General features: G+C 39.2%; 1 protein-coding gene across 3 annotated transcripts in view; it reads right to left on the bottom strand.

The window, feature by feature from the left end:
• LOC117408517 (uncharacterized) overlaps positions 1 to 24672 on the bottom strand; it is a 40177-nt gene extending 15505 nt beyond the window's left edge. Inside the window, exons 1-9 of one of the 3 annotated variants that reach the window (XM_034013559.3) lie at positions 24439 to 24672; positions 9201 to 9429; positions 4824 to 5016; positions 4374 to 4536; positions 3978 to 4086; positions 3526 to 3576; positions 2919 to 2948; positions 2676 to 2815; positions 1310 to 1484 (exon numbers count right to left, since the gene is read on the bottom strand). In XM_034013559.3, the coding sequence (XP_033869450.1) occupies positions 1310 to 1484; positions 2676 to 2815; positions 2919 to 2948; positions 3526 to 3576; positions 3978 to 4086; positions 4374 to 4536; positions 4824 to 5016; positions 9201 to 9411 (1072 nt within the window). In that variant the 5' untranslated portion in view covers positions 9412 to 9429; positions 24439 to 24672. Of the gene's footprint in view, positions 1 to 1309; positions 1485 to 2675; positions 2816 to 2918; positions 2949 to 3525; positions 3577 to 3977; positions 4087 to 4373; positions 4537 to 4823; positions 5017 to 9200; positions 9430 to 24365; positions 24385 to 24438 lie in introns of those variants that run through there. The other 2 variants (XM_034013560.3, XM_058996705.1) reach the window with 2 other exon arrangements.
• Positions 24673 to 25016: the final 344 nt, after the last annotated feature.

Genomic DNA, 25016 nt, shown 5'->3' with positions numbered 1-25016 from the left:
CCTCTCCTGATTTCCAAAGTCTAGATGGCTCAAAGCAGTCATGTATGATAAAACCAGCAACTTGGCCACAGTCAATGGGGCACACAGGGAGCTATTCTGCAAGAAGAGCAAGAGCCTGGAAAACATTCCTCCTACAAATGGAATATTTCAGTATTCTGTATCATTTTTACAGGCATATTCTTATTATTTTGTTTCTGTTTATATAAATTACACTTCTTTGTCTCTTTAGGGTGCCCTGCTGCAATATATAAAGAGAGTGGTCTATCAGGGAGGCATTTGGACTACAACTACAGAACCTCAGCCCAAGGTTCCCATGCCAGAAGAATGGGGGTGGACAATGGAAGACAACCACTGGCGGTCTGTCTGGAAAACTCTTCCTGAAAATGCGGTTGCAAGTCTGAACAAGGTTGTTGAAACTGCAAGTGCTCCAAAGCCGGATTGCAGTGCACTGAACTTTGCAGTTGCAATTGTCAGAAATAGTCGGTTGTCATAGCTTGAGCTGAGCAAATACCATAACCACATTGTTATCTTTAAGTTATCTCTGTAAAAATAATTTTGTACTAGAAACCTTGTTAAAGAATGTTTTTTCTGTTTATCACTTTTTTCAGCTCTTTTGGAGGTAATCCCCTCATTAAAATGATGTCATGACATCATTATGACACTGTCTTATCTTTTTTTCCACAACTTATTCACAGACCAACTATATCAATATTCACAACTTTCAATTCTAACCCCTAAAATACCAGTATGGCATTTTAAATAACATTTATCTGTATTTTGAGGTATTTTTGAAGCATCAGATTGTTTTCTGAATATTTGACCCCATGCGATGCTCTTGTGAAAAAATTGTGCTTTTGTCTGTAATAGTTGTACAGTATTTCATATTATATTTTGAAATGTCATATTTTCAGTTTTTCATTATACGGAAAACTACAAAGTGGTATGCAATTCAATATGTTAAAGTAACATTATTCAGCAGGTTTCACTCAACTTTATGAAGCAGAAATGGTTAATTCTGTAGGGTGATGCAAAACCTTTGGCCATAGCTAGTACATTCAGAGTTCATTGAGTTCACAGTTTAGGAGCACAGCTTGAAAAAGCACAAGCTCCCGAACTTTGAAATCAACCTTTTTAAATATGACTTCTGAAAAAGCTAAAGCCTACTTTACTAACCTGTAGGCAACTCTCAGTAGTCTATATGTGCCATAAAACAATGAACAAGCCTCTTGGCACCAGCATACACCAGAAAACATCTAATTTTGGCATTTTCAAGGGAAATTAATTCAAATAAAAAATAAATTGCTATTACCGTTCAATGCACAGACAAATAGACTGATGGATTTAACAAGATTGTAGTTGTCGCCTGCATCATTGCTTGGGATCCCCAAAAACTCCAGAAGTTTCTGGATGGGCTGCTTCTCCTTATCACCTAGAGAGTCTAGAGGTGAGGGCTCCCCGTCATCCCCTACACTGCTGTCTTCAAGCTGATAAAACAAACATAGCTTTAATAATACAGAAGGAATCCACATTTCCACCTGTTTGGTTTACTGGTATACAAGCATATTTCTTTAGAAGGGGAGTAAATCAAACCACCTTTTTCTCTCTCCATGAAGATCACTTGTCTCGGATAAATTTAATCCCACTGATTAGGAAAAATGTCCAAATTAAAGTACACTGTATCACTAAATTTTTCAATCAAACACAACCACAACATGATGAAACTTGAAGTATATTCAAAAAGTAAACCAACAACCTTTAAAACACGGATTTACAACTTTAGAAAGGCAGAATTTGAAGAAATGACACTGAACTTGTAAAATTTAGACTGGAAAATGAGTCCATGGAGGGAGGATAGACATAAGACAGTTCAGGGATTTATCTTAAAGGGTCTAGCCTAAATGAATAGTAGAGCTGAATAAACAGTTTTTTTAATTTATTATTGAGATGTGTGCTGATAGCTTTGTGGTGAGCAGAAAGAGCACATATTCAAGTGGGGGATTGTGGCAAAGTGGTTAGCAGTGTGCAGGTGCAGGTGATCAATAAACAGACAGACAGTTATAATCCAGGTGCAATGTTGTTTGATGTTTTTTTAAATCCAATGGCCTGATGGCAAAACAACAGTAAATAATAACAATGAAAATGAAGCAATACAATGGAGTGTATTGCTTATTTGTAATCCGCGGGTTGGGCCGAAAATAATAACAGTCCTGTTTTTAGTTCACCCACACTTAACACATACACAAACACAAATCCCAGTCCACAGTGAGTGCTCTAGTGCTCATGGTGAATACAGTTCTTTAGTCTTAAACAAAAGTGCAGTGCTGTTGATCCGGGTTTAATGCTGGCCTTTGGCGACAGCTCTGGATCGTGTTAGCCGTCCAACTGTATAACTGTATTGTTAACGACAAACAAAAACAAACAAAACACTTAAGTTTCACAATACAGGTTCTCCTTCTGGTCCTTTAATATAACCATTCACAAAGGAACAGATCACATCACTACGTCCCCTTTTTATAACGTCACCCATGACCCCTTGGTCAATGAGCGAATCCGCTCCTCCAATCCGCAGATGCCATTGACACAAAGCTTGGGTGAGCGATCGACATATATTCAGTGGATACAGAAATGGTTAGAAACATGACAAATTAAATTAAATTAAATGTTGGGAAACTCACCATATGTTCAAGCACAGCCAGGGCCTCGCGATGGAGCAGCAACTCAGACAGAGGTGTCCAGATCCGAACCTTGGTACTCTTGTCCAGGTTATCAAACTCATTGAGCTGCTTTTTAATATATGCCTTCAGGCTTCCAAAATCTAAACAAGAAAAAACAGTCCCTCTTATTCTTTTCTTGTTAAACAAATACATGTTTATTTTAACTTATCAAGTACAACGCACTTATTGGAGGAAGCAGCTTACCTGAAAATTCAGCCTTAATGTCCACCATTCCTGCAAACAAAATGAAAAGCGATGATATTCATACTCACTGGCATTATTGTAATTAAACACACACTACACTTAACCAAACTATTTCATTCTCACTCCATTATTGCAATTAAAACAGTTTCCAGTGCACACTCCAGTATACCATACAATATAGTATCTCTGGTAAAGGATTCTTATTTTGGTCTACCACTACAGTACCATATAATTGCTTAAATAGGTGCATGGGCCTATGCTTATTGGTATTCCTTTAGTTTCGTATATATTAGCACTCATGTCTGAGTATAAGCACCCCCCAGTGGTGGAATATAAGAGCTATACACAGGCATGGTAGGTTATGATAGTGGAATTCATAAAACATCTAATGAAGCGTTGAAGGTGCATTTCTAATTTATTTTCTTTAACTGTTTTGATCTGAACATCTATAAAAGATGGAAATGTTGAGATTTTGTAGGGGTGGAATGTAAGTCCATTATTCAGAGCAAAGCTCATCTGCTCAGTTTATTTCACATTTAAGCTAAAAATGTTAATTAAATTGGATCAAATAAAAACATTCATCATTGAACGAAAAGGAAAACAGTACCGTCATTTTCAATAAAAGACAATTTCTTCTTTGTTGGTGTTGCAGCACCACCTGCCATGAGACAAAAGACAAATTGCAATTCATCCAGTTTTAGTAGCGCCAATATTATACTTATTTGTTTGAGTATCAATAGATTTTCATTCTCCACAAATGTTATTTATCTATTTTTTTTTCTTCATTATGGTACAGTACTACAGGGTATATTCCTACCAAGTCAATCAAAACAACATTCCAACCCACATTCAAATGTGCTTTTTTACAAGTGCACAAAAAACTACCACCAGTAGCAACAGAGAGCAGATGGCAGTACAAGAGATCCAAACCGGACATTAACTTATATACACATTTTAACAGTTTTATAACTATAACTAGTTCATTTTAGCTTTGTAAATAATGATTGCATCACCAACTTAAACAATGATGTATCCTCTAAAAATCATGCCAATACTTACACAGTCTGCCATCTTCAGAGATGCAGAGCTCATACACTTTGAATGCCAGGACTGTGCCCTCATCCACCATGATTTCTCTTTGAAATCTGCCATTGATGTTGGCTCCCATCTAAACATGGGGCATACACATGCTGGACTTAACATGGCACATTGAACATAATAACACATCTGCTTTATAAAACTTATAGTAATTCCACAGCTTCATAACATGCTAGCCTTGCTAAATGTTGTTTTATTCACAAACTGTATATTTGATTGTGTGGTCTAATGGACAGAGCTGTGGGGCAAGGAGGTAAGCAGTGTGGCCTTGTGGTTACTGCTGAAGGACTAGGAAGCAGACTATGAATGAGAGGTAGGACCAGCCTTGCAGTTAAAGCTGAAGGCCTGAGGTTGTACCTTGGCAGTGGCCTGTGCACTGAATTTCATGGACCCATCTGCAGACTGTGTCTCTTGTAGCTTTAACTGGTTCTTGGCCCGGATGGATTCAATCACCAGACACAACCCATCTACCTTCTGTTTACGTAACTTCTTAACCAACCAGTGAGACATGTCGAACCTCCTGCAAAAGCACAATAAAATTTATAAATGGAGATTTTCATGTAATGACACCAAATAAATCTGGTAAAATAAGTCAACTTTCAGTGATATAAAATGAGAGTAATGCAGCAGTATGAGTGGTTTGATAAATAAATGACCTATGACAGAGACTCTTCTGGGACTCAAGTTCAATTAACTTGTTGACCATACATGCCTGTGAAATTAGTTCTGGTGGTCTCAGCAAGCTCTGAATAGAAACCTTATTACAGAAAAAAAGAGTACTGGCATCCTGTATGTCTTTTTACTTACATTCTGAGTAAACTGTTCATCAGTTCATCCAGACTGACCTCCACCTTTTCTATGCAGGTTGAGGCCAATGATCTATTGATGGTAATGCCAGCTTTGCCATCAGTCTCTACAGCACATACACAGACCTTCCCTTCAAGTGCAGCATGTCTGGATGATGTTGAGCTTATTGTCCCTACTGGACGACTGATCTGCCCTGCAGAGAGAAAAAGCAAGTCATAGGCTTCCAAAAAAAAATAAAAAAAATAGTAGTATTCAATTACAACCATTTGACATTCCAACTGAAGTGTTTGTAAGAAAATAATTTCATAACTATAACCTGCCATGTGCACCTCCATTCATTATATACTGCTGGTTAAAATATGCAGTTTGCAAAGAAACTCATGTTACAGCAAATATGCATTTTCATTTTGTAATTACTTTCATATAGCAAAAAGGAGAACACAATAGTTTTTTTTTTTTCTTTTTTTTTTTTTTATCAGCTATAACCACTTTAAGATATATTCCTAGAAGAAATAACGAATAACTGGTTACCTGGTATTTATTCTGCCCTGCATAAAGTCTAATATATAAATGTTTTTTTTTTTTTTTAATCAAAGCAACCCTGGAGTAAAGGGGAATAGCATCTTTCATGTAATAGTTTGTATACAAATGGATATGTGAAAACATTGGGTTATTATCATAACCATGGTTCCCTGAAATAGAAATGTAACCATTACTGAATGGGTGTTTACCTGTAAAGATCCCGGAACCTGAACAGAGTACCAAAGCTGCGCGCAAGCGCCCATGACGTAGCCATGCTCACCCCCAAGAGCATAAGAGGGCTACAGACACAGGTACTAGTATAATTTTTCCTTCAAACCTGCTGCAATCATGGACGCAGCGACCTTGAAGGTTAATGGTTACATTTCTATTTCAGGGAACCATGGTTACGATAATAACCCAACGTTCCCTATCAACTATGAAATGTAACCATTACCAAATGGGTGAGTGTACCAAAGCCGTTGCAAGGCAATATTGCATAACGACCGGACTGCTACTGCGCCTTGTGCGTTAGCATTCGGAACCCCAGTAACAAGTAGCTAGGGCAAAAAAAGTGAGGCAGAACTAATTTCTATGTTATGTTGTCAGGGTTGACCCTGAAACTGCCCTCAACACTCTAGTTCCAAAGCCAGGGTTTTGGGGATCCATGACATTCAGTCGATAGAATCCTGTAAAGGTATGGGGAGTATATGACTGTGTCTGTTATCCATTTTGATAGCCTCTGTTTAGACAGGGCTTGCCCATGGGACTTAACATACAAAAAACTGTTCGGAACACCTCCAACTTTGTGTCCTGTCCACATAATAAGCTAGTGCCTGCACAGGGTAGAGCGTATAGCGCGGTCACTCCCTGTCAGACTGGAAAGGAGGTGGATGGAAAGTCTCCAATTCCACAGACTGGTGTGGAATGCCGAGATAGTTTTTAGGCAAAAAAGCAGGACTGGTACGAAGCGTAACCTTTGTCCTGGCTTCTGAGAAAACTAAACAGGCTTTAGCAAATTGAAAATGCTTGCATCTGACTCACTCGCTTAGCGGAGGTGACTGCAAGCAAGAAAGTTGCTTTAAGTGACAAAAATTTCAGCTCAGCTGAATGTAAGGGCTCAAATGGAGGCTTCATGAATGACTCAAGCACGATGTTAAGCCTCCAGCGAGGAACAATATCCTTCAGAGGTGGCCAAAGCTGCCGAGCTCCTTTCAAAAATTCTCCTGCTAGGTAGTGAGCTCCTGTCGTCTGTCCAGACAAGCACGCGTCTCCCTTGAACCTCCTGTAGAAAATTCTGCAGGGACAGATAAACTACCTGGGATAATTCTGGTTGCTCTTCTTTGCACTTTTTCTAGAGCAGTAATATCCTTTTTGTAACGAGGTGACCAGAACTGAACACAATATTCTAGGTGAGGTCTTACTAATGCATTGTAGAGTTTTAACATTACTTCCCTTGATTTAAATTCAACACTTCTCACAATATATCCGAGCATCTTGTTGGCCTTTTTTATAGCTTCCACACATTGTCTAGATGAAGACATTTCTGAGTCAACATAAACTCCGAGGTCTTTTTCATAGATCCCTTCTTCAATTTCAGTATCTCCCATATATTTATAATGCACATTTTTATTGCCTGCGTGCAGTACTTTACACTTTTCTCTATTAAATGTCATTTGCCATGTGTCTGCCCAGTTCTGAATGCTGTCTAGATAATTTTGAATGACCTTTGCTGCTTCAACAATGTTTGCCACTCCTCCTATTTTTGTGTCGTCTGCAAATGTAACAAGTTTGCTTACTATACCAGAATCTAAATCATTAATGTAGATTAGGAATAGCAGAGGACCTAATACTGATCCCTGTGGTACACCACTGATTACCTCACTTCATGTTGAGGTTTGTCCCCTAATCAGTACTTTCTGTTTTCTACCTGTTAACCACTCCCTAATCCATGTGCATGCATTTCCTTGAATCCCTACTGCGTTCAGTTTGAGAATTAATCTTTTATGCGAGACTTTGTTAAAGGCTTTCTGGAAATCTAAATAAACCATGTCGTGTGCTTTGCAATTACCCATTGTCGATGTTGCATCCTCAAAAAAATCAAGTAGGTTAGTTAGACACGATCTCCCTTTCCTAAAACCATGCTGACTGTCTCCCAGGATACTGTTACCATATAGGTAATTTTCCATTTTGGATCTTATTATAGTTTCCATAAGTTTACATATAATAGAAGTCACATATTATTGGTCTGTAGTTACCTGGTTCGGTTTTGTCTCCCTTTTTGTGGATCGGTATTACATTTGCAATTTTCCAGTCTGTCGGTACAACCCCTGTGTCAAGAGACTGTTGCATGATCTTGGTTAGCGGTTTGTAAATAACTTCTTTCATTTCTTTGAGTACTATTGGGAGGATCTCATCTGGCCCAGGGGATTTGTTTATTTTAAGAGCTCCTAGTCCCATTAACACTTCTGCCTCTGTTATGCTAAAATTATTTAAAACTGGATAGGAACATGTTGTCCGTGTCTTCCTTTGTAAAAACCTGTGAAAAGTAATCATTTAATATATTTGCTATTTTTTTTTCTTCGTCTATGATTTTGCCATTTGTGTCTCTTAGATATTTAACCTCCTCTTTAAATGTTCTCTTGCTGTTATAATATTGGAAAAATATTTTGGAATTGGTTTTAGCCCCCTTAGCAATATTGATTTCTATCTCTCTCTTGGCCTTTCTAACTTCCTTTATGACTTGTGTTTGCAGTTCCAAGTACTCTTTCTGTGTACTTTGTTTTTGGTCCCTTTTAAACGCTCTATAAAGTGCCTTTTTTTGCTGAATATTTTTTTTAATTGATCTGTTAAACCATTTTGGCCATTTTGTTTTAGATTTAGATTTGTCTACTTTTGGGATGTAATTGTTTTGTGCCTCTAGTACTACTTTTTTAAAAAACAGCCACCCTTTTTCTGTGGATGTTTTCTCTATTTTACTCCAATCTACTTCTGTTAGTCTCTGTTTCATACCTTCATAGTTTGCTTTTCTAAAATTGTAAACCTTAGCTTTAGTCATTAATTTTGGGGTTTTAAAAAACACTTCAAATAAGACCATGTTGTGGTCCGAGTTTGCCAATGACTCTCTGACCTCTGTTTTAGTTAGTTAATCTGTCTTCGTTATTCGAGCAACAGGCTGTGTGCAAAAAAGTGTAATTATTAAACTAAAAATACAACGTTTAAAAAATAATTATTGCCTTAGTAGCGAAATATATGCAGATAAAAGTAACTGATACTTATCTGTATGCTCTCCCCTCAGGATCTGAAAGGAAAATGATACTAGTACCTGTGTCTGTAGCCCTCTTATGCTCTTGCAGGCGAGCATGGCTACGTCATGGGCACTTGCGCGCAGCTTTGGTATTCTATTCAGGTTCCGGGATCTTTGCAGGTAAATACCCATTCGATAATGGTTAGATTTCGTACTTGATAGGGAAATATCTGTACTGTTGGTCAGTGCATGATTTTATTAATTATAGAAACATCTGTATAGTTGGTACACAAGTATTAGAATACACATGAGCGTGTTACAGCTTGTAGCACTAGATAGGTAAAGAAGAGCAGATGATTCTGCTCGGAGACATACTGGAGCATACATCTGCATATAAAATATTCATCAAACACAGTTTAATTCTGGAATATTAGCAGCTTTATTTTACTTTTACAAATGGTACTGGATGCGGTTCCAGATTCTGTATCATTGCTTTAACAGTTTTATAGTTTCATTAAACCTTGCCCTGGGGCAAAAGGATACTATTATGCCAATTTCAGCTCTCAGGTTAAACAACATTAAATAAAAGAAAATAAACAGAAAATCCTCACCTATATCGACAGTGTCTCCCTTCACTAGAACCTGTTCCAGCTTCACACCAGTTGGCAGGTATTTGACTGGTTTCCATGGCCACAGAGACACAACCTTTTTAACCAGATAGAGCAGCTCAAACTTGAAGGAATCATTTGCCCCTGGTACAGGCACCAGCATACCATAGGGGTCCAGCTCACTGGCAATGTCTTTTGTAGCCTGCTTAAACATCACTTTACCGCCGTCAACCTAAATTGAAAGTGTAGTTACTATAGACCCTCTGATGCTGGTTTCTGGTATCCTTATTTCAGCATTAATAATTTAGCCACATTTTTTTCTTTTTTCTTTCTTTTCTTTATATAAAACACAAACACGGACTACAATTATAAATCACAACCGGGTAATCGGATAATAAATAACTGAAAATACCTAAAAAGCAGATACACCATACCAGTAAAAAGTGAAATGCTGTTGTTGCATAACCAATATAACCATACTGGTAAACCTCCTGTGAAATACAAACTCATCTATACTTCTCTCATTCATCTATCACTATGGCCAAACGTTTTGCATTGCTCTAGGCATGCGTGAGCAAGCGCAGTGCGCCGAGTACCACTTTTTAATGCGTACCTGAAAATAACACTACAGCGGTAAGAAATTAAAGTTACTTTCACCAAAGTAGCATCTACTTTGACTTCAATTCCAATAAAATCTGCTTTAGACATTACCAGAACTGTATATATACTGTGTTCTAAATAGTACATTTAGTATTATTTGTTTTGCAAAACAGAAACGTTATGTTTCACTTTCATTGCATTTGTACTTTTATTAAGTCTATTAAGTAATACAATGATAAATTTATGAGATTGTGCTTCAGTTCATTTATCTTTTCTCTTTTACACAAACACATATTATATTTATGTACAGATTAACCTGCTTTATATCATATTCCGTGCAGGCATAATTCGTGATATAAAGCAGGTCATGATATAAACCGAGTGGAACAAAATAGTTTGTGTCAGTATCTAAAAAAGGCTTGAATTGAATTGAATTGAATTGAATTGAATTGAATTGAATTGAATTGTCGACTGATAAGAGCTATCAATATGGTGTGTTTTTTTTGTGCATTTGTATGACTGACTGTTAATATTTGGTGACGTTGGTGTTTTGTAACTGAACTGTATCCTGTTAAGACCACCCATGCAGAATTTGACAGCCTGCACAAAATGTCATTTATCAGCTGAGATGATTATTGGTTGTTAGTTGCCTTGGAAATTAATTATATCCTGTGGTTACTTAGTAAAGCCCTCCCATGCAGCATTTGACAGGCTGCACAAAACGTGACAGTAAGCAGGTTTGTGAGATTATATTAAGAGAGGTCATTTTTCAAAGAACTTGGCGAGTAGTTTTTCAAAAACCTTGATAATAAACAGGGTGTCATATTAAGCGAGGTGATATAAAACAGGTTCATCTGTATTTCCCCTTTGTGTAAGTTCATAATGAAATAAAAAAATTCACACAGACAGATTTCTAGGTTGATGCTGCACAGCATATTGTTAATGTGTTTTTCTTGCATCCATAATATATTATTTTCATTTTGGTAAATTAAGTGGTATTAAGTTATTCTATCATCTTTTATTTTGTTTTTGCTATCAATCAGTCCTTCTGTCATATCAGTCTGATATACCGTATCTGCCTGTTTGATGGTAGGCAATTTTCAATTTGAGACTTTAGTGCCTGGTTTTACACTGAATTTGCCAGGTGAATTAATTGACGTTGTTTGCAAACAGTGATGGCGTGTGCTGGGAATGAGTGGAGATTAGAAGCAAAGAACATAATATTTAATCACACAGCGACTTTCTGATATGAATTAAGAAGCTCTAAAAATATGATTATCACTTATATGATTATTCTTTTTTCCTCAAACTCAAAATTATTAAGGTGACCAATGTTCTGTTGTTTTCAGTGGAAACAAATAAATTCAGGAAGATTCAGGGAGCTCAGCAAAATGAAATTATGTATTTTTCAAGAATGCAGTTTTAGAAATGTATTTCTAGTGCTTAAAAAACTTGGAACATGGTTTAAAGTAGTAAAGAGAAAGACAGATAATTACTTGTCTACCATGCTGACATTCTTTATTCTTTATAAAACTTAATGCAAAAAAGAAAAAAAATACTTGGTCTGCGATGGTTGAAGTTGGATTTGTGTGAGTGTGTGTTTACGCTACAACCTAACTTGCTTCCAATTTCTTATTCTTACTAAGATTGGCTGCAAAGACAACAGGGCTAACCAGTGATTGGATAATGTTTTGTTGGGTGGGTTTTTATTGTGCAGTTTGTAATATTACTTGTGTAATAGAAATTAAAAAGGACTTGTCGTTAATATCTCAGAGCCACAGAGTCCGAATGTCCAAGTCCGAGTCTTTTGAGGCCATGACTCGAGTCCGAGTCACGAAAAATGCAACTCGAGTCTGACTCCAGTCCAAGTCCCGGACTCAAGTGCTACAAGTCTGCCATACATATACACTTCCCCTCATGTTGCCCTGCATGCAGTTCCCCACCACCCCACCCAACAAAATGATGCACATCAAATATGTGGATGCCAAACTAGACAGTAATCATGGCAGTGGAATTCATAGAGGTACAGTGTGATGTTGGTGCCACTATTATGCATCTGTCTCCTACTAAACTTGCATAAGCAGTGCCAAGATATATACGATTCCCCCTAAATGATGCATTAATTACGTTTTTTACAAACAATTTCCTTCCTTTTTGAGAATATATTTATAGCTAGAAAGCCTGTATAATCTATTATAGAGCACAAAAAACTGGCTATATCTGTAAACTTGATTAAACACGTTACAGGTGTATATGTTAAACACAGGTTTATATATAATACACAGGATTCATTCAAGTGTTTAGTGATCCTAGCCCCACCCCTCACATCGTGCTGGCGCTATGATTTTTTTTCTGGGCCCTGGTGCAAGACTGTTAAGTAGACATCTCGCTGTACAGTACAGACCATCATAAATCGAGGCTGCGTTTATTGTTGTCATTTATCTAGTAGAATACAGTGCAGCTATGGCCAAAAGTTTTGCATCTCCCTATATAATTAAATCATTTTGCTTCACAGAGTCGAATGAAGCCTGTGGAATAATGCTACGTTAACATACTAAATTACTTACCGCTTTGTAGTTTTCCATACTTCACGAAAAACTTTGACATTTTGAAAACCAACATGTCTTAAATACTGCTGTACAACTATTATGGCTTCCAGTAGACTTGTGTGATATCGTTCTGTAGTTTCTTTGATTACATGATATTAAATAAAACATCTAAATTCTGTTCATCTAGGTTTTTTTTTTTATTATTATTATTATTATTATTTATTTCTTAGCAGACGCCCTTATCCAGGGCGACTTACAATTGTTACAAGATATCACATTATACATTATTTCACATTGTACAGATATCACATTATTTTACATACAATTACCCATTTATACAGTTGGGTTTTTACTGGAGCAATCTAGGTAAAGTACCTTGCTCAAGGGTACAACAGCAGTGTCCCCCACTGGGGATTGAACCCACAACCCTCCGGTCAAGAGTCCAGAGCCCTAACCACTACTCCACACTGCCAAAAAATGTGTATGATGCAAAAGTTGTGGCCATAGCTGTTTCACCAGTTTTCGATCTACTGATCTGGCATACTATGCAAACATGCTAACCTCTACACTACAGACTCCAGCTGCATGCCCGCCCCTTATTATTAGCTAAGGACCCAGTGGCGGTTAATGGTTTTTTTCGGTTTTCACCAGTAGAGGGAGAGCAGAGGAACAAAATGAGGGGGTCTCTTGTATTTTTAACTCAAACAGAGGCTGATATATCAGCAATTCAAATGTAAGGGAGGTACCTCACACTGCTGCCCCGGGAACCGCTTCCTGTCTCTGGCAAACCTCTCCCAAGGAGTCAGTGGTCGCTGTCCACAATCTTTTTTCCCCAGAATACATATTTTTTCATGAGAATGAAAGAACTTCACGAAAGAAGATCCCCTTCATGATTAAATTCCTTTTTTGCCAGTACTTCTATTTTTGCCAGAACAGCTGCTTTTTTCATGAGAAGAATTCCTTTTTTGTGAATGTGTGAAAAGACAATGTTACACTGAATCTTATGGAGTCCCAATTATATACAGACATGTCATGGTTTACTAAAGATACAAGTTTTTTTTTTTGGGGGGGGGGGGGGGGTATAAACTGAAAAAAAAATGTCTGCCTCATGAACAAAGATTTTTTTTAGCGAAAGAAGATTAGACCTTTGCGAAAAAGGATATTTTGTAGTGAGGCCAATTCTTTTACAAGATCAAGCATCTAACATCAAGAACTGTACTGAGCATGCTCAGAACCAACATTTCAAATCCCTATAACTCAGGAACAGATTGATATTTTTTCACCAAATCAGAAAAATAAACTATTCTGGGCCTACCCTAAAATTGTCAAACAAAAATTCCAAACTGTTTTGGAGGAGGAGATTGACATTTTTTTTTTTCCCCCACTATCTTGATCTCGGAATAGGACTATCCGAGCAGAACAAAATGGCCAAAATCAAGAGATCTAACCAAAGGGGCCACACATCCAAATTGTTGTGCAAATGCATTAAGCGGGATCAAAGTTATTGTATAGAAATTGGGGTTTTACATTAAACTGCCTACTCAACCCTAACTAGAGTGGCGCTACCACACCACTACAATATATATACTCTTGAAGGCGTTCATGCACAGCAAAACTTATTCAAAGAGAGGTGCTGACTATAAGGCACTTTATATATTAATGTCTCTACAGAGTTAAAAAATGGTTTACAACGACATATGAGCCATGTGTATTTTGCTCAATGACACTCGTAGAGACAAGATTGGTTGCACACTCAAAAAAGCTCTTATTCTTTTAGACTTGACCGCTAATAGTTATATGCGTCAAATTGCTCTTGCATTTTGTTTAAAAATGTTTTATTATTTATTAACACTAGAACTGCCAGATTTTTAAACTGCTTTGTTATGAAAATGAAAGACATACTATCGGATACAACTCAAAAGGTTTATTCATGAACATCATATCTAACATTTGCATCGCAGAAACACCGTATTTAAATGTAAAATTAAAAGGCTTTATTTTCAAAATGAGCGCATATATAGCACCACTACAAACAGTGAAAAAATATAATAAAATGCACATTTCAAAATAAATGGGTATGTACGTATACCCGTTTACAGGTGTAAACGGGTCTCTGTACATACAAAACTATAAAACCGAAATCATTGTTTCAGCACGGAGAATCCGCTATTACTGAATGACAATGAACAAATGATGATGATTGCAATTGCAGATGATTTATGAACTGTGAAGGGCGCTCAGGGTCCGATGACTGTGGTGGGCACTCAGGGCCCGAGTGAAAGATAAATCTGGCTGGAGGCCTCGTCTGTGGGTGCCCGACGGCTACCTGCGTGAGGCCAGCTGGAAAAAGATGAGAAGTTACATGCATTGCAATGCCGCAGATAGGAAGTGGCTGTGGCCACCTGTCCCCGAAATGACGAGGCTGCCAAACCATGACTGAATAATACTAAATAATTAACGCGCTCCACAGTGGCGCCCTGCCACCTATCCCCCAAATACTGAATTTAATAAGACACGGCCCGTCCCCCACGGCCAGTGGGTGTTAGAGAGGAGAGAGCAAGCAGTGAGAGAAAACGAAACTAAAAGAAGACTAAATACAGGATCAGTGAAGGCTACAGCCTGACCTGTATTGTTTAATGTTTGAGATTTGTTTTGTTTGAACTTTTATTTTTGCTCTGTGAGCAAGTTTCTTTTTGTTCAAATCTTTGATTTATTTTTGTATTTAAATAAAACGGCGCAGCCGCGTCTTTCATTTAATTTGAAAACTGCAGTGCCTGGTGTCAGTTTATTTACGTTCCTGCTTCTGCCGTGATGTCACCGACTCAGCCACCCTGTCACACGTGTGTCCTGCGTGGGATCTCCAGCGCCTCCTGGACGCAGGCAGAGTAGGATACTGCAGTTTTGTTTTGTTTTTTCTTCATTTTTTTTGTATATAACTTTTTGGAGGAAGAGGAGGATGGGAAGGAAGAGTTGCAAAAAACAGCAGAAGCAGCAGCAACCGCAACCACAGCAGAGAAAGAGATGGTGGTCCCGGGTGTCCACTCAGTTTGGACCCCCGAACTGGGCAGCTGAGCAGGAAAAATGGAGGGCTGAAGGGGCCCCCATGTGCGACGCCTGTGGTGAGTTCGGGCATGACAAGGAGGACTGCCCCTACGGTGATCCCCAGTACGAGGAGGCCTGGAACCAGGGCCTGGTTGGGGACGCCGCCGAATGGTTCTGGGCAGTGGACCATACCCAGGTGTCCTCAATGCCCAGGAGTGAGGAGCCCGAATGCCCATCGCCCAAGCCTGCAACAACAGAGGAAGAGTGGCTGCTGATCCCACCACCATCACCAGAGGAGATCAGCTGGGAGGCCATCCTCCGCACTGTAGAGGCGTCCTGCTGGTGCCCCATCTGCGGAGAGCGGAGGCATACCCCACTCAATTGCCCCCTCCTACCAGAGGGGCGCTTGCTGTGCCCAGTTCCACCAGCAGAGGTAGAGTACCTGCTGGTTCCACCACTGCAGCCAGAAGGGGAGGAGCCCCTGCCGCCTTTGCAGCCTGAAGGGGAGGAGCCCCTGTCGCCTTCGCAGCCTGAAGGGGAGGAGCCCCTGCCGCCTTTGCAGCCTGAAGGGGAGGAGCCCCTGTCGCCTTCGCAGCCTGAAGGGGAGGAGCCTCTGCCGCCTTCGCCAGGAGGACCGGGACAAGATGCTGGCAGTCTGCAGCTGCCCTTGAATAGGCTGCTAAGAAGAGCAAGGGGGAAAACCGCCGGGGCGCCGCGGCTGAGAAGAGGGCCAACCCCAGCACCACCACTGGTCCTGGCTGCCCTCCTGCAAACGCCTCCCGAGGGTCCGCTGTCACCGTCGCCTCCCGAGGGTCCGCTGTCACCGTCGCCTCCTGAGGGACCGCTGCCGCCCTGTCTTGCATTGCCAGGGGATGCCAGTTCGCCATCGCCTGGGGATGCCAGCCTCGCACTGCTCAGGGATGCCAGCCTCGCACTGCCCAAGGATGCCAGCATGGGCAGACACATGGCAAATGACATTTAATAGAGAAAAGTGTAAAGGATTGCACACATGAAATAGAAATGTGCATTATAAATATCATATGGGAGATACTGAAATTGTTTATTTATTTGTTTATTTAGCAGACGTCTTTATCCAAGGCGACTTACAGAGACTAGGGTGTGTGAACCATGCATCAGCTGCAGAGTCACTTACAATTACGTCTCACCCGAAAGACGGAGCACAAGGAGGTTAAGTGACTTGCTCAGGGTCACACAATGAGTCAGTGGCTGAGGTGGGATTTGAACCGGGGACCTCCTGGTTACAAGCCCTTTTCTTTAACCACTGGACCACACAGCCTCCGTTCCCTTGTCTTATCAGCTCCGAAGTGCCCCGCAAAAGGGATATCAAGCACCAGCCTCATGACCTCGGTCCGAGAAGACGGGGGAACCAATAATTGTGTTACATGCTGTCCTGTGCCCGCGGCAAGGTTTACCCTATACAGTAATTGCCCCTTGATACTGAAGTGTGGAAATACTAGCGCCCCAGCGCCATCAACATCCTTACCTTCAATAGACCGGAGAGGTTAACATGTAGAAAACAGACAGTACTGATTAGAGGAGAAACCTCGAAATGGAGTGAGGTAACCAGTGGTGTACCCCAGGGATCAGTATTAGGTCCTCTGCTATTCCTAATCTACATTAATGATTTAGATTCTGGTATAGTAAGCAAATTTGTTAAATTTGCAGACAACACAAAAATAGGAGGAGTGGCAAACACTGTTGCAGCAGCAAAGGTCATTCAAAATGATCTAGACAGCATTCAGAACTGGGCAGACACATGGCAAATGAAATTTAATAGAGAAAAGTGTAAAGTATTGCATGCAGGCAATAAAAATGTGCATTTTAAATATCATATGGGAGATAGTGAAATTGAAGAAGGGAACTATGAAAAAGACCTAGAAGTTTATGTTGACTCAGAAATGTCTTCATCTAGACAATGTGGGGAAGCTATAAAAAAGGCCAACAAGATGCTCGAAGTGTTGAATTTAAATCAAGGGAAGTAATGTTAAAACTTTACAATGCATTAGTAAGACCTCACCTAGAATATTGTGTTCAGTTCTGGTCACCTCGTTACAAAAAGGATATTGCTGCTCTAGAAAGAGTGCAAAGAAGAGCAACCAGAATTATCCCGGGTTTAAAAGGCATGTCATATGCAGACAGGCTAAAAGAATATAAATTATTCAGTCTTGAACAAAGAAGACAATGCAGTGATCTGATTCAAGCATTCAAAATCCTAAAAGATATAGACAATGTCGACCCAGGGGACTTTTTTGACCTGAATAAAGAAACAAGGACCAGGGGTCACAAATGGAGATTAGATAAAGGGGCATTCAGAACAGAAAATAGGAGGCACTTTTTTACACAGAGAATTGTGAGGGTCTGGAACCAACTCCCCAGTAATGTTGTTGAAGCTGACACCCTGGGATCCTTCAAGAAGCTGCTTCATGAGATTCTGGGATCAATAAGCTACTAACAACCAAACGAGCAAGATGGGCTGAATGGCCTCCTCTCATTTGTCAACTTTCTTATGTTCTTATCCCCCATGACACAAGCCAATAAGATCTATTCGTTACACATGTATTTATATTATGTTTGACAATCGCTTAGACACCTACGTTCACATTTGTGCCTTTTTATTATGTCATATAATATAATCTGTAACAAATCATATGTTCTTGTTTATTGACATTTGAGTTGTACAAAATAATTTATAAATGTGACAAACAAATAAAAGGTTATGGTATAACTGGAATTCTGTGTCCTTGTTTAATAGTCAAAGTCGTTGCATATGAGACGACGCTGAGTAGCAATCCCTGCAATGCATTTATATGTACTTTCACGACACACTTATCTCCTTACGATTTCCCCAGATCACTCGTAGACCTACGATGTTGTTCACGAACTACTTAACTAACAACAGTGTTTGGGAAACGCATCAGATTTGACACGTTGCTCTTACGATGGTGTTACGATGTTCGTATGGCTTAAGTTGCTTTTGGGAAACGGCCCCCTGGGTAGTTTTTGAACCCGGGTAGAGCGTGCCAGTGTGAAAGGGCTTTAGTATTTTAGCATTTATGACTTTCCATTGCATCCCTACATTAATTCACAAAGAAATTTTAAAAAAAGTCCACCCACTGACACAATATTGTATGCATACAGTTTATGTTAATTGGAAAAAAGGAACCTGTATTTAACCATAAGTTACTATGTCAAGAACAAAAGCACTCATAACTTTGTCATTTAAGTGTTACTTGATACTCTGCATTAGATTAACCATAACATAAAATCACTAGTTTTCAAATCTCTTCACCACGTGTAATTAGAATTTTTAAGAAACAGGTGTTATAGTGTACATTCGCATATTGGAAGTGTTGAACAATTCTGAAAGATACAACCATTTATTTTGTAATGGGATGCTGAAAACTACATTGCAGCAGCAGTTTAGTTGTAACAAAGTACCAGTCGTATAAGATGCATATATTTAAGACAATTAGACATTCAGTCCAATTAACATAAACAGTATCTATACCAACAGGCAGCAAGTGAATTATCTTAAAATAAAAAAAAAATAAAAAAAAATCTAACACATTCTACTACAGCAAATGTAGTATTAAGTATATTGTATAAAATCTACAGCTTTTTTTATTATTATCATAGACCATAGATATTATTGCATCTCACCATGTCACCCCCCCAAAAAAAAAACTACCAATCAACATTGGTCCATCTAGTTCCCTGTATAGAAACAACTTTCCCCGGTTCTATTAAACAATAGAACCCGAAGAAAATGGCTATACCGTCTCATAAGGCCCGCCTTGTGACGTAAATGCTTCTACTTACAAGGAACGAGGTATGACACAGGCCCGGTTTTTGGGATGGAACCGCATAACAGTCTCACGTTTTGATTGGTCCATGTCTGTCACATGAATACGTCGTCACACGAGTGGAAAAGCGTGCAGGCATTTTTAACATTGTGATCAGATAGAGAGAGTGATCTGCTTTCCACAATCTTACCATTAAAATATAATGTGGTATTACACTGTACTGATATTACAAACTATGAGGAATTACTTTATATAAATTATCATGTTATGCACGAATGTAAGAATTGGCTTTCTGTGGTGGTGTACTTTTTCTTTCAAGTAGCATATATCTATAATCGTTTTTGCGATATATTTTAATATAAAACATACACGCTATTGCAGTTTTGTTACAGAATACATTAGTTTATCTCTAATGTAATCACAGTTTTACATATAGACTGCCCCTGTTTTCATTTACGTCCCAAATTCTGGGCCGCTTTGCTTTTCAGATAATGTCCCAAATTCTGGGCCGCTTTGGTTTTTAGATAACGTCCCAAATTCTGGGCCGCCTTGGTTTTTAGATAACGTCCCAAATTCTGGGCAGCCTTGGTTTTTAGATAACGTCCCAAATTCTGGGCCGCTTTGGTTTTTAGATAACGTCCCAAATTATGGGCAGCCTTGGTTTAGATAACATCCCAAATTCTGGGCCGCTTAGCATTTCTGAATTCAGCCCAGTTTTGGGGAATCAGTTGACAGCCGAGCTTATGCATGCACAGTTTACCATAAACTGGATCGTGAATTCATTTGAGAGTAACCCTTAGTACATTAATCAAAGTTCATGTATTTTTTACTCTCCCCAGAAATCTTTTTTTTTTTTTAATGAAAAAAACAAAAATGTAAATGTTAAAAAAACGTATTTCTTATTACATGAAGAAACTACATTGCACTGAAATAGATACATGAAAATTAATTTAAGCAGTCGTTTTCCTTTATTAAAGGCTAATATTAAAACACATTTTTGGGAAGGAACATGGTATTCTGAAAAAAGGACATCTCGTTTTCTTATGTAACGTCCATCAATATATTGTAGTGTTTCAGGTTCTTTATGGACAGAAATGAGACTGCAACTGTGAGTAGATGAAGGCCGTTTATTTTGACAATAATTAAATAATCACAAAATAAAATTATAAAGTGAGGGAAAGGAGACTGGGAGTCGAAAGTGAAAATAAATGATTGTAGTCATTTTTCTTTTACCCTACCCTTCCCAGTCTTTTCCCCGCCCCTCTTGTGCGCAAAACCTGAACTCCAATTCCCCTCCACACACGTGTACCACCATGCAATCCTGGCACGCACACACCACCATGCAACCCCTGCACGCATACACCCACCATGCAACCCCTGCATGCATACACCTACCATGCAACCCCTGCACGCACACACCACTATGCAACCCCTGCACGCATACACCCACCATACAACCCCTGCACGCATACACCCACCTTAGCAATTCTTTGCAAAATATATTTTCGGGTATTCAGCCCCATTCATGTCTATGGCAGTGTTATAAAACACATTTTCAGGCATATCTCTCGAACCGTAGAACCACCATTCAAAGTGATATAGACTCAGGGGAGCACCCCAAAGCACCCCCTAAAAAGGTGTGGTGGTTGACCCAAAAACTCATGTCATGACGAAAAAATTCACTTTGCCAAGCCGTCCTGGCATTTGAACCATAAAAATAGTGACTCCTTGTGCGGGGCCCCATGGGGCCCCAACGCAAAAAAAAAATCAAGTTCCTAACCCCCACAGAACCCGAGATACGCCCTGTCAAAAATGTCCAAAAACTACCCTTTTCGGGGTCATATCTCCATGACCCCGGGGCCTAGAAACCGGGTTGAACTTCCTAGGGTCATGTCTGGGGGCCCTCTTTCACAGGGAGCAACCCGTTTTCAAATGCTACATTTTCAACAAATTTTCACATTTTCAGCATGATGGCATGTCAAGGTTGCATTTCCAATAGCTTTTGAGCTCCAGGTTGGCAAAAAAAGTCTAAACTGGTGTCCTTTCTAGCTGGGGACACGTCACTTGGTGGGATCGACAGGGGCCCTGAGGTAGACCTCCATACCGATTTTCAAGTCTTGGGGACCCCCGGAACCCGAGATACAGCACCCTGAAAAATGTCTATGGGAAATCCCATTATAAAACCCCTTTGGGGCAACGGCCACCATCTGGCGGTGGGGTGGCGTTTGAACCCGTGGCTGATGTCTTTCTTTAGCTAAGACTCTTGTGCATGCAAAGAATGTCCTTCTGAGTTTGTTGGCCCAGGGGTCGTAGAGATACGGGTACGATAAGAGACCACCCCCTTCCCTATGGCAAATCCCATTATAAAAACACCATCGGGGTAAGGCTCAGCTAATGGCGGTCGTGGGTCTTACGAACTCGAAGGAACCCATTTTCTTTAGCTAAGATTGTTGTGCATCTAAAAAGAGTACAGAAGCACCAATTTAAGTCCATTCCAAGTGTTTTGTGATCACATCATCAGCCTGAGTGTATCGGAGCACAATTTTGCACCAAAAGCGAGGGGAAGCGAAAAAAAGCACTACATACCCTATTCTTTTAAGATATCACTTTGCACTGCAAATTTGAGGAACACAACCACTTAGCAACTTGCAAATTGGTACTGCAATTTAAAGGCCTGTAGTGCCTAACTGATTCAAGTGTTTTTGGAATGATTCTTGCAAAGACTGATTTATAAGAAAAAAGAGAGATTGACAAACAGCATTTTGCTTTATATGCAGTAACGGGCAACTACAAGAGGGTGTCAAACAAGCTGTGAATGTCCCAGGAGGCTACAGAGTACCTCTGAGTATGAATCCAGATGCTCGCAGTACCTGTTCTTAGATGTCCGAAACCACTGTATCGCTGTATAACTGTATACCCTATAAATATCACTTTTTATTGTGTATTTGAGGAACACAACCAATTACAAACTTCATTTGAATTGCTGTGCTATCAGAATATCAGTGTATAACTTTGCTGGGTATTGCAGTGTATGCTGGGTATCAAAAGGTCTTCAAACTTTTACAAAAGGCCGTCAAAGTTACAAAAAAATAGGTGTGCTCCTAACCTAATACTTGTCTTTTTAATTCTGTGCATCCAAATACTTGTAGTTAAAAGTTTTAAGAATTAAGCTTACTGTTTGTTGTTCTGTCCTAAACCAGCAGTTTGTCACCCAGATTTATTAAATAAACGGGGGGGGGGGGGGGGGGGGGTCATCAGATTATTCTCCATTTTATTGTAACTGAGGTACCGTTCAGTTGAGCGAAAATTGTAAAGGGGTACTCGAGCTGAAACCTCCAGATAGAAGGGCTACAGTTTCAAAAAAAGGTTGAAAACCCCTGACCTACAGTATAAATGATCAGGAATAGATAAGGGAAATGCTGACTAATACAATACAATAGGATTTATTTGAAGTTGTTGAAGGGCACTGGTCTCTTAAACCCAGAAGTTCTGATAAACCCCTATGCGATTGTAAGTCGCCCTGGATAAGGGCGTCTGCTAAGAAATAAATAATAATAATAATAATAATGCCTCACTATATATTGATGGACATTACATAAGCAAATGAGATGTCCTTTTTTTTTTTTGGTATACCATGTTCCTAAATGTTTTCTGAGGAGAGTAAAAAATACATTAACTTTGATTCATGTTCTCTTAAATGAATTAACGGTCCAGTTTATGGTAAACTGTGCATGCATGACTTAGAAACTCGGCTGTCAGCTAAGCAGAATATCTCAAAAACTGGCCTGAATTCGAAAATGCAGAATTCGGAACGTTATCTGAAAACCAGAGCAGCCCAGAAATTGGGATGTTATCAAAGCGGCCCAGAATTTGGGACGTTATCTAAAAACCAAAGCGGCCCAGAATTTGGGACGTTATCTAAAAACCAAAGCGGCCCAGAATTTGGGATGTTATCTGCAAACCAAATCGGCCCAGAATTTGGGACATTATCTGAAAAGTAAAGCGGTCCAGAATTTGCGACGTAAATGAAAACAGGGGCAGTCTATATGTAAAACTGTGATTACATTAGAGATAAACTAATGTATCCTGTAACAAAACTGCAATAGCGTATATGTTTTATATTAAAATATATCGCAAAAACGATTATCGATATATGCTACTTGAAAGAAAAAAGTACACCACCACAGAAAGCCAATTCTTACATTCGTGCATAACATGATAATTTATATAAAGTAATTCCTCATAGTTTGTAATATCAGTACAGTGTAATACCACAATATATTTTAATGGTAAGGTTGTGGAAAGCAGATCACTCTCTCTATCTGATCACAATGTTAAAAATGCCTGCCCGCTTTTCCACTCGTGTGACGACATATTCATGTGACAGATATGGACCAATCAAAACGCGAGACTGTTATGCGGTTCCATCCCAAAAACCGGGCCTGTGTCATACCTCCAAGGAACTGCTCTTCAGTTCAGGTACCTCGTACGAATAAGGAACATGGTTTGTTAACTGTTTGTAAAACAATAAAATAATAAAAGTACAGCTAACTTTTTGTTTTTGAATTGGGATTTGAGTGCATGTTCGTGTATGTGTGTAAGTTTCATTATTTAAGTTACCGTTAGGTCGTCATTTAGTAGCGAAATATATTTTTAAAAGTTTTAGTAATAAACATAACTAGCAGTATGTGTTACTGCTGATCGTGCTGTTTGTTCAGTAACTTGTTCACAGTGCGAGTTCATCAAGTTACTCAAAGCCTGCTTCCTGACTTTGTTTTTACTGTGATATGCTGAAATAAAGTTGCTGAAAGTAATCAACTCGTCATTCAAACCTGAGACTAGTTGCTATTGTGGTTACCGTATTGCCGCTGACAGCAAACACTATTCTCGATTTTATTTTATTACTTTTTTTTTTTTTACTTTATTTGCTATACTAAATTTAGACAGTACCATCGAGGAACCAGACTTAGTCTACAATGGCACAACATTCAGAGGGCGGAACAGATTTTCTTTCATCAAACAGAAAAAAAGGTAAAATACACAAATACCGTATTTCGTTATTTTCGGGCGCATTGATTTGAAACAGTGATCAAACTAGTTTAAAAACATAACATTCGAGGTCCTTTACCAAAGATTAATGCCCTCATATTTACCAATCAGGTTAACGGAAATGTTCGAGCCATTTTCGAATTCTGCGTAGAAACCACTTTCCCCAGTTCTACTTGCCTGTATAGAAAACACGTTCCCCAGATCTACTTGCCTGGATAGAAAACACTTTCCAATCAAGTGCTTGCTTCTAACGTTTTATCCAAGTCTATAGTAAAAACAATCTGCTTTGTCGAAGGCTTCGCTTTTTGAAGTGATGTTGGGTGCCTGGGCTCTGTGCCACAGGATGTGGTTGAATGGTAAGAAACTTTCCAATGAGCAACTTTCTGTGCAGTTCTGTATGACTGGAGGCACATGACCTGCTCTGGCTGCTTCCTTTTTTCTCTGAAAAAAATGTGGTTAGGTAGAAAAATAGCGTTTAAGGGCATTTTGCTGAAGCTACAGACCTCCGTTTTTAGATCTATGGTCTGAAATTTAACTTGCAGGTCTTTGTGGTTTTCTCCTGTTTCTTTGCTTTCTAGACTTAGAAACCAATGTTCTACGTCATGTTTATATACTTTATATACATGAAGCGAGAAGAGTCAAACTTTCTGGGTCAATTGCAACTAACTGCAGAGTTAGTACTGAGCTGCTTACTAAGAGTTGCGTACTAGCTAATACGGTACTATTTCCGGACAGTGGCGTAACTATGGTTTCAA

This window comes from Acipenser ruthenus, chromosome 2 (assembly GCF_902713425.1).
Source record: "Acipenser ruthenus chromosome 2, fAciRut3.2 maternal haplotype, whole genome shotgun sequence".
Taxonomy (NCBI): domain Eukaryota; kingdom Metazoa; phylum Chordata; class Actinopteri; order Acipenseriformes; family Acipenseridae; genus Acipenser; species Acipenser ruthenus.
The sequence above is the reverse complement of the archived record's forward strand: the minus strand, read 5'-3'. Positions and strand labels throughout refer to the sequence as shown.